The sequence below is a fragment of the Crocuta crocuta genome, unplaced genomic scaffold (genome assembly GCF_008692635.1).
Source record: "Crocuta crocuta isolate KB4526 unplaced genomic scaffold, BGI_CrCroc_1.0 scaffold19, whole genome shotgun sequence".
Lineage (NCBI taxonomy): Eukaryota > Metazoa > Chordata > Mammalia > Carnivora > Hyaenidae > Crocuta > Crocuta crocuta.
The window spans coordinates 2,181,431-2,196,616 of NW_027551565.1; the positions used below are offsets into that span (position 1 = coordinate 2,181,431).

The 15,186-nt window shown below is 41.6% G+C and overlaps 1 protein-coding gene across 1 annotated transcript in view; it reads left to right on the top strand.

Moving 5' to 3' along the window:
- The window catches only part of ARHGEF26 (Rho guanine nucleotide exchange factor 26), a 123,685-nt gene that overhangs the window by 88,815 nt on the left and 19,684 nt on the right, over positions 1-15,186 (top strand). The window contains exon 10 of the mRNA XM_077750130.1: positions 3,858-4,012. Coding sequence (XP_077606256.1) covers positions 3,858-4,012 — 155 coding nt within the window. The remainder of the gene's footprint in view (positions 1-3,857; positions 4,013-15,186) is intronic.

Here is a 15,186-nt window from a genome sequence, read left to right on the forward strand (position 1 = left end):
TTGAGCCGAATCTTGAAACGCGAGTTAGAAAGGGGCTTAGAAGTAAAGAGTAGGAGCAGATGCACAGGGCATGACTTCAGCTGCTGTAGTCCAGCAACTGTATGCGTCCAGGGTGGGGAGGCATGAGGTGCAGGGGGAGTAAGGCAGAGCCAGAGCAGTCAACAGCGGCTCATGTGGAGCCTTCTGTGCCAAGAGGAGCAGCTGATGAGCAAGATCACTTGGGAGCCAGTGCAAAGTTCTAGGCAGGGAAGCGACACTTTAGCAATATGGGAAAGTTCTTTTGATTTTATTCCCAATCCAGAAGTCATTGTGTTTTAATGCTTATTTGTTTGTTTTTGAGAGAGGTAGGAGGTGGAGCAGAGAGGGGGGGGACGGAGAATCCCAAGCAGGCTCCACACTGTCAGCACAGAGCCTGATGCGAGGCTCGAACTCACGAACTGTGAGATCATGACCTGAGCCGAAGTCGGACACAACCGACTGAGCCACCCACACGCCCCAATGTTTGTTGATTTTTGAGAGAAAGAGAGTGGGGGAGGGGCAGAGAGAGAGGGAGACACAGAATCTGAAGCAGGCTCCAGGCTCTGAGCTGTCAGCACAGAATCTGAAGTGGGACTTGAACTCACAAGTGAGATCATAACCTAAGGTAAAGTCAGATGCTCAACCAACCGAGCCACCCAGTCGCCTTGGGTGTTCTTTTTAGAGTGATGAAAATGTCCTGGAATAAGGTAGTGATGATCATTGCACTGCATTGTGAATGTACTAAAAATCACTGAATTATATATGCACTTTAAAATGGTTAAATGATTAATTTTATCTCAACTAAAAAAAAAAAAATCATTCTTGAGCAGCTCTTTGTGTCTTAGGCCCAAAAAATTAGTTAAATTTTATGTTGAGACTACTTTTCTGGGATGCTGCTTAACCCAAAAAAAGAATGGAAAGTCTTTTCTCCATAGGAATTTTTTCAGTAGTTTTAAGGATATCTTTTTATTCATGAATTTCTTTTCCAATGTTGGTTCTGGTCAGAGTTCTTAACTAGAGGACCTCATTTATTCTGACTTTGGATTGTTTGGATTCTTTTCTTTGGATCATTTAAATACTTTCTTCCTGTAAAAATTTTTTTGAGGGTCGGCTGGGTGGCTCAGTCCGTAAGCATCTGACTTAGGCTCAGGTCATGATCTTGCGGTTCATGAGTTTGAGCCCCGCGTTGGGCTCCGTGCTGACAGCTCACAGCCTGGCGCTTGCTTCAGATTCTGTGTCTCCCTCCCTTTCTGCCCCTTCCCGTCTCACACTCTCTGTCTCTGTCTCCCTCTCTCCAAAAAATAAGTAAACATTAAAAATTTTTTTAAAAAAGACTACCTGAGTTTAATCTTCTAACAATAAATTTTGAAACAGAAAACATTTATAATATTTATAGAACAAAAAACATTTATAACGTTTATTTTCCAAAAAAATAATTGACCTCTTGAAAGCCACTGTGGATTTTAGATCCTTATTAGAAANCATTTATAGAACAAAAAACATAACGTTTATTTTCCAAAAAAATAATTGACCTCTTGAAAGCCACTGTGGATTTTAGATCCTTATTAGAAATTTATTTTTGCCTAGTGGAATATGAGGAATCCATAAAAATCAATCTATTTTAAAACGATGCAGTTGAAAAAACTTGCTTCTCCCATCTCCTGAACCAAGAACAGTTGTAGGGTGGCATGCACACTGGAACGTAACCACAACAGTGTCCTTGATTTATCCTGTAGGGTGACACAAAATAGCACGATGGGACTGTGCTCACAGTAATTGCAACCCTTCCTGGGACCAAACCGACACGCCATCCCTTGTGGTGACCTCTTGAATGTGCTGGCGGGGTCCTCCAGAGTTATCTAAGCATCGCTCTGTCCGTCTTCGGCCTTTTAAGTCTCAGCCATCCCAGTTGGATGATCATTGGATTTGAAATTTGGGGGCTGGAAACTCCATGAGCTTGCCTTTATAGCCAGCTTTGAAAGTTTGAGGTCAGCCATAATCTTTCATCTTCCTTTTAAACCTTTAGGAAAATAGTATATAATTGATGAGCAACCTTCTTATGAAAGTCCCTTTATAAAAGTAAAAAAAAAAAAAGTGTATGAAATCCTTTCTTAGCTTTCTTATTTCCTCTCTAGCATCTTCAATTTCCTCTAGCTGTTTTTAATCACTGTTCCCTGAAAAGGATGACATTTGGTTGGACCATACTACTACAGTTATGTTTTGTGTGTCCAAGAACTCTTGCTTATTCTATAGATACAGTTTTTTTTAAATCAGATTTTTGGCAGTAAGCATTTCTGGTAACTTTAAGAAGGAAAAAAAAAAAAAGCACCCAAGGCTAAGAATTATTCTGTGGTTTTGAGAGTTTTCCAGTTGGAAACTAGGTGCTGGATAAAGAAAAAGCAGTATGTAATTCCTTGGATAGAGCCTGTTCTATGAGATTAAGATGGATTGTTTTGGAAGAGCATTGTTTTCACAGCCAGAAAGTGGCATGATGCCTTCAGGGATGAATTTCCGTGAGGAAAACTGCTATAAACTTAAGAACCGGTGTTCTCCAGAATATGGATGGCTAAGTAGACAAAATGTAGTTTGTGGGGAGTTTTTCCTTTTCATCTTTTGTTTTTGAATTTTTTTCATGTTTATTTTTGAGAGAGAGAGACAGAGAGAGAGAAAGACAAAGTACGAGTGTGGGAGGGGCAGAGAGAGAGAGGGAGGCACAGAATTGGAAGCAGGCTCTAGGGTCTGAGCTGTCAGCACAGAGCCTGACCTGGGGCTTGAACTACAGACCGTGAGATCATGACCTGAGCCAAAGTTAGACACTTAACCAACTGAGCCACCCAGGTGCCCCTTGAATAAAGTTCCTTTATTTAAAAGAATTTTTTTATTTGACAGGGGGAGGGTGGGGGGAAGGAGAGGGGAGGGAGAGAAAGAGAGAGAGAGAGAGAGGGAGAGGGAGAGAGAGGGAGAACATGAGCTGGGGAAGGGGAGAGAGTAAGAGAGGGAGACAGAGAATCTGAAGCAGGCTCTGAGCTGTCCAGTGCAAAGCCCGATGCAGGGCTCGAACCCATGAGCCATGAAATCATGTCTGGTGTCGAAGTTGGATGCTCAACCAGCTGAGCCACCCAGGCGCCACCCAGAACTAAAGTCTTTTTAGTTCATAGAATGAATGCAGACCTTTTTTGTTTCTTGTTAACTATAATAATCATATATTCAGATTCTGACTTGTGATACTTAACTGCAGTTGATATTGATAGATTTCAATTTGAGGCTTTTCAGTTTAATTTTTTTTTTTAAGGTTTTTTTTTTTATTTATTTCTAGAGAGAGAGAGAGAGCCTGAGCAGGAGAGGGTCAGAGAGAGAGGGAGTCACAGACTGAAACAGGCTCCAGGCTCTGAGCTGGCAGTCAGCACAGAGCCCGACGCAGGGCTCGAACCCACGAACCGCGAGATCATGACCTAAGTGAAAGTCAGATGCTTAACCGACTAAGCCACCCAGGCGCCCCGAGGCTTTTCAGTTTTAAGGGACTCCTTGTCAGACTTCCTTTTCAGGTGAGAGTTTATGGAAGGATAGTAATTTTTGGCTAAGTCAATAATACTTTTTCATTCAGTTTTAGTTATTATATAGGTGAGTTAATAGTTTTTTTAAATATTGGAAAACGTTCTTTTTTAATTTTCTCTTGAAGAATGTACTGTACTTCTCTAATATATTTCACTATTATATACTCATCAAATAATGGTGTATACCATTATATGTATTGTTTCTATGTGAGATTTTATTTTCCCTTCCATAATCTTAAAAGGACTTTAATTTGGCTTCATACACGAGTTTTTCTCGTTCTGCAGCCCTTTCCTCTAGTCTCCTCTTCCCGGTGGCTGGTGAAAAGAGGTGAATTGACAGCTTATGTGGAAGACACTGTACTCTTCTCAAGAAGGACATCTAAACAGCAAGTCTACTTCTTCCTCTTTAATGATGTGCTCATTATCACCAAGAAGAAGAGGTAAGCCTGTTTGTGAGGTTGCTGGCTGTACTTCCAGTGTTAAGGCTCTGTAATTCACGTGTCTTTTAGGGGCGATCATCCTTTAAAAGCTTGTGATGTTAGCCGTATAGTTTCTACTGGTGGACCCATGAATGAAACCTCGTTTTATTTTCTTTAAATGACACCCAAAGTTAAGACTCAAATCACTGTCAACGTCATCATCCCAGCCAACCTCCATTGAGCTTTTGCAGCATGCAAGCCACTCTTCGGAGCATTTTACACATTTATATCACTGGATTCTCACAACGTCCCTGGGGAGGGAGCACTCTTACTCTTCCCCATCAGCTTTTTTCAAACTTCTGCCACAGAACCGTTGTATAAAACAGATCAAAATAGCCCCAGTTCAGAACAAGCTGGGATGCAACTGTAGTGTTTGTAACTTAGTTTGAATGCACTGCTCTTATTGGTTGCTGGTCTAGAAAGTCTCCCTGTGCCTGGGAAAATGACAACACTACACCAGTACTTCCGTCTGAAGGGACTAAAGTAAATCGTTTGGCAGAGAGTTCCTTCTTTCTTTGACTTCTGGTTGTATATTCATGTTCCGTTATAGGAAGACGTCCAGGAGGTATACTGTACAAATCTTTTTTTTTTTTACACTTTGTTCTAACTATCCCTACTTAAAACACACACCCACCCACTCCCCTCAGCTCTGTCTTTAGGGAACATTCTTCATCAAGCATACTCCATGCATGGAGGATTGTAAAGTATTTTTCTACTGGTCCTTCAAAAATGTTCTATCTTTTCTAGAATATGAACTTAGAGGAAAAAACGTACGTCTGTGGTGTATTTCCACATAGGAAGACCATGATGGTGGGCTGAATTACTGGCATATAATAGGAGTACGGGCAGTTCATGGGGTCCAGTTCAGATGAGGTGAAGAAGAGAAATCATGATAAGTACATAAAATGTACAGATTTATCATGAGATAGTTAAGTCCTACTTCTGAGTTGCTGACATTTTAGCTTGAAAATTCAAACTAAATGAAAACAGTTTGAGCTTTTCTTTTTGCTTCTTTTAATCAGACTGCATTATGAATTATCTCACTTGCTCGGCTGTCTAGCTGAGGTGAAGACTATGAAGAACCATCATATGACTATGACAAATACATGAAGATGCTGAGAACTGTTTTTCATATTTAGGAAAATAGTGTTTCCATAACTTCAAGAAGAAATGATTTCTCTTACCTGGGGCAGTTTAAATAGTTCCAATAGCTAAGTAAGTTTTTATAAATAAAAATTGGAGAGGGATTATAATTTTGGATTTTTAGGTTTTATTGGTATCCTCTCTGAGATGGCATGTTTCTTTGGGCTTTCTTTGAGATATGTTGTTTTTAGGGGAAAGTAGTTATATATGACTCTTTAAATGCCATTCCTCTGGACTTTTAACATCTTCCACCTTTTGAAATATTTGTTCTGTCTCAATGGACCAAAAGCTCTAGCTAATCTTTTCATTTTAATGATAAAATATACATTGACAGTACAAAGCCAATTTTAAATATAAATGTAGCTTTGATAATGATGTCTTCAGTGACTTGATGAAAACATTAAGGGTATTTAAACCAGTATAGTACAAACATTTAAAAAAAAATTTTTTTTTTTTTTTTTAAAGAAAAAGAGGCACCTTGGTGGCTCAGTCGGTTGAGTGCCCAACTTCGGCTCAGGTCATGATCTAGCAGTTCATGGGTTTGAGCCCTGCCTCAGGCTCTGTGCTGACAGCTCAGAGCCTGCTTCAGATGCTCTGTCTCCCTCTCTCTCTGCCCCTCCCCTGCTTATGCTCTGTCTCTGTCTGTCAAAAATGAATAAACATATTAAAAAAAAATAAACCAGTATAATACAACTTTTATTCTTGAACTTGAATAGAACTACCCAATAAAGGCAGACCTTTGAATTTAAGAATTAATGTATGTACTGTTCTACTTAGCAGTGTCCTTTGCCCTCTACAGCAGAGTTTGCCATTACTGCATAAGGAATGTTGCTTTCCTAGCTTTCTCATGTTTATTTGCTCAGGTATGTTCAAACTTGTATTATTAGTAAATGGAAGAACAAAATCTTCATCACCAGGGAAGAGGCGAACCTTGGTAGCTAACTTCGCCTTTACGCAAGCTGAGATTCCTTTTGCCCTTACCAGTTAGCTCATCATATTTCTAAGGTGCTCTTGATAAGGAGAATAGCATTGGAGGCTCAAGTTGTTTATGACCCAAATACCTGGTGAGGGTGACAAGCAGACCACAGAGACTTGATAAACAGGCTTGATTAAAAATGTACAGTATGTGCAGCCGTATTTACACTGTTGCTTCAAGGAAGCAAGTGCAAATGCTTCGCATGCCAGACGCAGCAGCCAAGGAGATACGACAGCTTTGAAGAAGGCGGTAATTTAGGCTTGGCTACAAGGTACAGATAAGGATAATTACCTGTGCCAGCTCTGTAGGACCGATGCAGCCACCCACTGCCTAATTGTGATTCCAGGGTTCAGCCAAGGGGCGCAGCTGCTGGGGTTCCAGTGGGTTTCAGCTTCAGGGAGGCTGCTGGCTACCGGGGGAGCCCGCTTGGGAGGGCGGTTACTCTTCCTCCTCCGACCCAGTCTGGCAGATGGTTTATGCTGAGCTCGTTCCACAGCCTGCTAGGTGTGTGGCCGCCTCTGCTTCACGCTGCGCTGTTAGTGCTGGTGCTTGCAGAGCGCTTAGTGACCGTGGGGCTGTCTTCTAGGTCAGGGATTTTCATCTTTTTTAGCATAGCAGAGGAAGTTTATGGGGTGCCTGGGTGGCTTAGTGGGTTAAGCATCCGATTCTTGATTTCGGCTCAGGTCATGATTTTGCGGTTCATGGATTTGAGCCCCACATCCGTCCCTGCGCTGACAGCACGGAGCGTGCTTGGGATTCTCTGTCTCCCTCTCTCTCTGCCCCTCCCCTGCTTGTACTCTCTCTCTCAAAAATAAACAAACATTAAAAACAGAATATCAGAGGAAGTTTAAAATCTCCATTAACCCTGGGCTGTTTGTAGGTCACTGCATTAGTAGTCTGTTCTACCAGATTTCTGCAGGATACGTGACCAGTTATACTCTTCTGGATGAGAAAGTGAACTCTTTGGTAGTTGAAGCTTTGACTGCAGGGTGTGTGGGTACTTCTAGAGCGGAGTTGTCAAGTTGGCACTGATGAGGCCGGACAGTTCCTTGTCGTGGGGGCTGCTCTGCTTTGTAGGCTGTTTTAACAGCATCCCTGGCCCCTCACTAGTAGCACCGTCTTCCCAGTGGTGACAACCACAAAGGTCTTCAGACATGGTGGTACGTCCCTGGGGCACCAAATTGCCCCCAGCGGGGAACTACTGTACCACAGTCATGGCGGATTGTCAGCCAGCACCGCCTTCAGAGTAGTGAATGTGCAAACCTATGAGACCTGATGCAGCAGTGACAAGAATATTGTAAGAAAGCAATGGCTTGCCCTGTTGTACTCACAGATTAATGAATAATAACTTATTTGTGCCTCATAATAACTTATTTATAATGATCCACTACAGTGTATAGACTATACCTGTGAACAACCTTCGGGACCAAGTAACTGTAGTCTCCAGTTTTGAAATGTAAAAGCTGAATCTTAAGACCTAAACAGGTTCAAATTCTCATAAGCCTGATTTTGTAAGGTAGTTAACAACCTCATTCTCATTCAGTGCTTTATATCTGGCTTCAGGCTCCCAGTTTCTTCTGAAACAAAATGCCGATTCCCCCTTCTGTTTGTTTTTATCAGCTGCTATAGCAAAGTGTCACAAAATGCATGGCCTAAGACCATAGGAATGGATCATGTCACAGTTCTGGGGTCAGTGGTCCAAAATAAAAATACTCGCAGGGCCTTGCTCCCTCTGAAGTCTCTGCATAGAATCCCCCCTCACCTCCTGCAGCTCCTGGTGGCCCTTGCGATTGCTTGGCTTACAATAGTGTAACTTCAGTCTCTGCCTCTGTCTTCATATGGCCTTCTCTCCATGTCTCAGTGTGTCTCGAAATATCTCTTTCCTTATAAGGACACCAGTTACTGGATTTAGGGCCCATTCTGCTCCAGGATGATCTCACACTAACTTGATTATATCTGCAAAGACCTTACTTCTAAATAAGGTCACATGAACAGGTCCCAGGGGCTAGACTTGTCGAGGACACAGTTCAACTCTCTACATTGCCCCAGACCATCACCACTGTTGAGTTGTGATTATAATCAGATAATGAATAAATGTGCTATAATGTGTTAAGCCAGTTCTAGAACACACCTTTTTTTTTTTTAAACATTGGCCAATGATGCCATGTCTCATAATTTTGGAATATCATCAGAGTCACCTGACTTGAGCACCTCTCTTTCGAGGACTCATAGGTTACCTTCATCCACATCTTCTCTCTCAAATCTGTTCCTTGTCCAGAGCTTCTCCCCTCCTTTGTCAAAGCCACCTCCATGCATCAGGTGCTCCTCAATAAATCCAAGAGAGTGCTTTGGCCCCTTGTCTACATTGTGCTCCCCTGTCCAGCCAACACTGACCTCTTAAGCAGGCCATAAAATTGCTTTTCTCCTCTCACACGGCTACTGCCTTGTGAAGCCATCTTGAATTCGCCTGTGAGATACACCTAACTGGAGTGATACCACATCCTCCGTCCACAGTCAGAGTGTGCTGCTTATTTTTTCATTTATTTTTTTATAGACTACATGGTTTTTAAAAGACATGTACTCAGTTCAGCCCTTGCAGATGGCCCCTCTATGGCCTTACCTTCTACTTAGCCTCACTGATCTACCTTTCTAGCCAACAGGACCTGGCACGTGTTTCTTTCTTTGCCTGAATTATCTCCTGCCCCACTGATCCACTCCACCCAAGCCTTTTCTAGGCAAATCCCTTTTTATTCTTTAGGTCTTCAGTTAATTGTCACAGCCCCTAGGAGTTCTGATCCAGTCCTCCTGAGTGGGTTCAGTTCTGCTGCTTTATAGTCCCATAAAACCCTGTACTTTCTCTGTGGTAACATTCATACTACTGTGTTCATGTCTGTCTTGTTGACCTCTGTATCCTCAGTGCATAGCCCAGCCCTTGCCCCATAATGATCATTTATAGATATCTGTTAAATTGGAACCGATTGTATTAATATAAACAGTTTGAGTGAATGCATCACTCAATGGGCAGACCCCTGCATTCCATCCCCAAACTAAAATTGCTTTGAATTCTCCTTTGTTTTTAAAAGATGTGATTTTTGTATTCTACTTTATTATGGATATTTATTTATTTATTTATTTGATTTTAGAGAAAGAGGTGGTGCCTTGGTGGCTTAGTCATTTAAGCGTCTGACTTCAGCTCAGGTCATGAACTTGCAGTCTGTGAGTTCGAGCCCTGCGTTGGGCTCTGTCCTGACATCTCGGAGCCTGGAGCCTGCTTTGGATTCTGTGTCTCCCTCTCTCTCTGCCCCTTTCCAGCTNGAAATTGCTTTTCTCCTCTCACACGGCTACTGCCTTGTGGAGCCATCTTGAATTTGCCTGTGAGATACACCTAACTGGAGTGATACCACATCCTCCGTCCACAGTCAGAGTGTGCTGCTTATTTTTTCATTTATTTTTTTATAGACTACATGGTTTTTAAAAGACATGTACTCAGTTCAGCCCTTGCAGATGGCCCCTCTATGGCCTTACCTTCTACTTAGCCTCACTGATCTACCTTTCTAGCCAACAGGACCTGGCACGTGTTTCTTTCTTTGCCTGAATTATCTCCTGCCCCACTGATCCACTCCACCCAAGCCTTTTCTAGGCAAATCCCTTTTTATTCTTTAGGTCTTCAGTTAATTGTCACAGCCCCTAGGAGTTCTGATCCAGTCCTCCTGAGTGGGTTCAGTTCTGCTGCTTTATAGTCCCATAAAACCCTGTACTTTCTCTGTGGTAACATTCATACTACTGTGTTCATGTCTGTCTTGTTGACCTCTGTATCCTCAGTGCATAGCCCAGCCCTTGCCCCATAATGATCATTTATAGATATCTGTTAAATTGGAACCGATTGTATTAATATAAACAGTTTGAGTGAATGCATCACTCAATGGGCAGACCCCTGCATTCCATCCCCAAACTAAAATTGCTTTGAATTCTCCTTTGTTTTTAAAAGATGTGATTTTTGTATTCTACTTTATTATGGATATTTATTTATTTATTTATTTGATTTTAGAGAAAGAGGTGGTGCCTTGGTGGCTTAGTCATTTAAGCGTCTGACTTCAGCTCAGGTCATGAACTTGCAGTCTGTGAGTTCGAGCCCTGCGTTGGGCTCTGTCCTGACATCTCGGAGCCTGGAGCCTGCTTTGGATTCTGTGTCTCCCTCTCTCTCTGCCCCTTTCCAGCTCATGATCTGTCTCAGTCTCTCTCTCCACCCACCTCCCCCCCCCCAAAAAAAATAAAAACAGATAAGGAAAGAAAGAAATACTATTAAAGCTCACTGGAATTCAGGGGCACCTCAGTGACTCATTCATGGCACAGGAGAGCCATGATTGTTTAGGTTCCCCCACACTGCACCCACTGCGGCTGGGCATAGTGGGACACAGTAGACAAGCAGGGGAGGCTGACAGCTGATTAGATGACAGACAGTTCCAGCCACAACTAGGAAATCATTTTTCGACAGAACACTACCATACATGTAGTTCTGGAAATAGGAAGAGCTCTACAAAAGAACCAATGCCTTCCTTTCAGATAAATGCAGGAAGGGGCTGGGGCATTAGTTCAAAGAAGCCAGATGTGATTGGAGATTTAGAACCCACTTTCTTTTGGCTGGAGCTAGTCACCCAACTGTGGTTCACGTGAGTATCTTGTTGGTAGTACCTTTTTATTCCCACCAGCCCAGATGTGTCCTCCAGCACGTTTGAAGCACACACATACATGGGCCAGGTCTTGGTGTCCGGCACAACACCAATAGAATGCAGAAATCTAGTATAGTCTTGTTATCTATAACAAGAAAGTGTAATAAGTGTAGTCATGTTCTGATTTGTGTTTTCCTTCTTATCCTCAGTTCTCTACCCACAAATGATCCAGCCATGATGTTTTCAGGTATTCCCTACAGTTAGATGAGTTATCATAGATGACAAGGTGATGATGACAAGAACCTGTATTATTGAGCATGTACAGTGCTCAGAGTGCATATGCAACATACCATTGAGTTGCTATAGCAACTCCACTTTATGGCTGTGGACACTGAGGCAGGGAGAGAGAGTCTCTTTTTCAAGGCCTCTCAGCAAAGCCAGGATTCTAATCTGAGTCTCTGACTCCAAAGCTTCCTCTCTAAACAATTTCTTTATGTTCGTTATGTTTTAACTTCATTTTTCTAGAATATTTTCACCTCTCCCCAGCCGGTAATGTCATTGGGGAAAAATAGCCTAGAAATGTGCACCTTTTTTGTTTGTTTTGAGAAACACCCTTACTGATCTTAGGAGAAAATTAGAACTGGTACCAAATTGCATTTGAGAGCTTTCCTCTGCCTCTGGATAATGTAGCATCAGAGTGTAGGGAAGAGAGTTTCCTTTTCATACCATTTCCTTCCTGAAGACATTTAAGGCAGTAGGTTTCCATTTCCTGATTCCATAAATGTTACATATATTGACATAACTTGAACTCTAAGACATATTACAAATCCTGAGGGTTTAAAAAAGAATTTTCTGTAATAGATTACTACCAGATCATTATCCACAAGTTCAGGGACTTAAGTTAGAACTTGATTTTTCCCAAGCAGTTTGAATGCCCAATGGCTTAAAGCTATACAGGCTCCTTGGAGAGGGTCATGGCCTGGCTTGACCCCATTTTGAGTTTTTCCATTTTGAAGGCTTTCCTATTATAGAAAGCTCAAGTCGCCTGACATTGTCTCTCATCCTCTGAAAAATAAATTTCTTCCTCGGGAAATTAACTTTTAAGAGAATCTTGGTTAAGGGAAAGGCCATAAGACAGTCTTATTCAAAGCACTTTTATTCCTGGAGCATAAAACCTGGTTATTTCTGACTACTAGTGGCATCAGGCTCTAAATTCAAGATGGTGAGATGGGGTAGGAAAGACATGAGGGCCCCGTTTCTTATTTTCTCATCTTCTTTTTCTCTGGCCACCCCACATACCCTCTATTCCTCTGACGTCATGAGTCATTTGGGTATCATTTCCTTAATTTGTAGGGAGAGTTGACATTGCTGTTCAATGTTGAAAGCTATGGTGACTGACAGTATCAATGTCTGGGGTTGGGTAGAACTGGGCTCAAATCCTGGCCGTGTGACCTTGGGAAAGTTCCTGTTAATCTTTTAGATGCTCAGTATTCTCTTCTGTAAAATGGGTCTAATGGTTCATCTTCTTGATGGAATTTGTAAGAAGGCAATGCACATAAAGAAGACAGCAAGTAGTCCCTGCTAAATGACTGATACATGCTGAGTATCATTCTTATTCCTAGTAATTGTTTTTCTCTCTAAAGATCTTGGCACAAATTAAGTTTTTGCCCTTCTGCTTCTTTATTGTTTTACAGTTTTAAAAAATGGTTTGAGACCTTTAGCCATTGTTAATCTGAGGGTTGTACACTGTGGTCAGACATGATTCATGGCTCCAGATGTATGACCTTAGAAATACATGTGTTTAACTCAGTACCTCTCCCTCTCTGTTCATGTCAGTTGGCAAGGAAAACCATTAATCTATGTTTATTCCTTTATAAGTGGTTGTACTTAAAAAGTACACTTCTCTAGTAACGATTTTCTTGCAGCATCCCTCACAACCGATTAGCAGACAGTATAACTTTGTGCCTGAAAAAAGAGAATTCAATGTATTTCTTTCCTTTCATTCAAGAAAGCCGGTAGAAGTAAACCTGAATGTGAGGATTACATAGTAATTTTAGTAATCCTGTTACCAACTTAAGAGGCTGCCTACTTGCTCTTTAGAGCTTGCTTAGTTCTAGTTATGCCAGAGAGAAAACTTCAGGAAGGTGCTCACAGCCTCTCGGACCTGCCCATCTCCTCTTTTCGAGGACCATGGGTTCAGGGCATCCCTTGGGCACAAGGTTCTGGGTTGTGGAATGTGGAGATCCATGCTGAGAGAAATGAGGCCTTTCTAGTCCTGGGATGGGTGACTAGCCATGTGTTTTGGTGACCGTGAATCACAGCAGATCCTTATCTTACCAGCAAATGTGATCCTTAAACTATTTGTTATATTCTTGACAATGAAATAGGAAGCACGTGTCACGTTTGTTAGTCTTCAGAATTATTTTGGAGAACTGAATAAGTAAGACTGAACTCAGTTTCTGGATAAATACCATGCCTTGTTTTGTTGGAGTACTTGCCACATTATGAATTTCTTGAGATGGGTATTGAGGTCAAATTATGCTCAGTCTACTTGCCCATTTGCAAAGTGCATGCAATTATCAAGCCTTTAAGAACATGTCAAGCAATTGAAATGCATGGTCTGTCAAGAAAATTAAAAATAATAGCTAACATTTACTGGTTGTGAGCCAGGCATGGTTGTAAGATCTTTACTAGCAACAAGATAATAAATATGACTTATATTTATAAGTAATAAATATATTATGATATCACTTAGTTCTCACAACAACCCAAGGAAATTGGTATTGTTATTCCCATTTTACAGATGAGAAAGCTAAACACCAAGAGGATCAGTAATGCTCTCAAGATCATGAAGTAAGGGCCAGAATTGGGATTCTTACCAGGTGTTCTAAGTCAAGTCTTTACTCTCACCTGTTATACTGTACTTCATTCTACATTTAAAATTGTACATTATTTCACCAAAATCTCATTTGTATTAGCCTAAAAGCAAGCTTTAAAATTTAGTGAAATCGATGTCAGTCATGTGACATAATGTTTCAATCCCTTAACTCAAAATAAATTTCAGTGTAGACCAATAGCCTCCATTCCAGATACGTTACCTGGTGTATTTTTATTCAAGTTAAGCACAAGATCAGCTATGGGGATTTAGAAATCGTGTTTTCAGAAGGGGAAGAGAAATCAATGGAAATTTTCACAGAAGAATTCTTATACATGTCTTAAAGGAAAGTAGGGAGAATCTTTGATTTTACCAGACGTTATCCAGTTGTGTGAAACAGCACGCTGGGAGAATGGCGGAGCCTTTATAAATCCGGAGAGAAAAGCAAGGGTCTAGGAGAGGATCTTGGAGAATGACCCAAAAGAAGGATGACTTAGAGATGTCACAAAGGCATGAGAAGAGGAAGATAGAGTTTCAGGATGTTGTAGTCCTCAATATCATCAAATTTCGTCAGTGTCAAAAATAGTGGTGAAATTCAGGTCATTGGATTTGGTGGGGTGCTTGGGCCATGCTGGCCTTGGGGAGCAGTTTCACTGGCATGTAGGCACAGGGTCTGAGAAAACAAAAATGTGGACAGCGGCTAGCTCAGGAGACACTTGTCTTGCACCAGCAGATTCAAGTGAAAGGAATTTCAGGACAGGGCAACTGTGTGGATGTTTTAAACAAGGTCTCTGGAAGGGAAGCTACTGCATAGGTGAAAAATAAACTTCACTATCTTGATGTATGCAGAAAATCATGTTGTTTTGGATAATTCTTTGATAGCATCTTTTCTTTTAAATTTAACTCTTCTATGAAAGGAAGAATTGGAGGTGCTGGTTGATTTCCATCTGTCAGATTTGGGCTATAAAAGAAAGTCCCAGAACAATACCATGGTCAAATATGAGACAAGTCATATGGCTGAGGAGCAGTGGGTTGTGGGAAAGCTGGCCTTTCATGATCCAGCTCTTCTCCTCACTTCCCCCATCACATCTTTCCTTTCATATGCATGGCCCCATCTTCGTCAACTAGCCTATTTCCCATTCCTGATCCTCCTTATTGTGCCCTTAAAGTAAAGGGTTTGCTAATAAAGGTTAAGTTGGGAACTCTCTCTAAGGTATTTGCTTGTTTAAAAGCACCCCCCACCTCCAATCACAAGGCAAGCCCAGATGGGTCTATGCCCTGGTGGGGGTGGGGGGAGATGTGGGCGGCCCTGTTCTGTCACCACCTCTTCCTCAAGACTCTTAATATACCCAGAGCTTGGGTCCAAGGAGATAATCCTGGTCACTGAATGAGATTGAGATCTCTTTTCTTTTCAGATATCTCTTCAGATGTTCCAGTGTTATTTGTTGACTAACCTGTCAATTCCCTACAG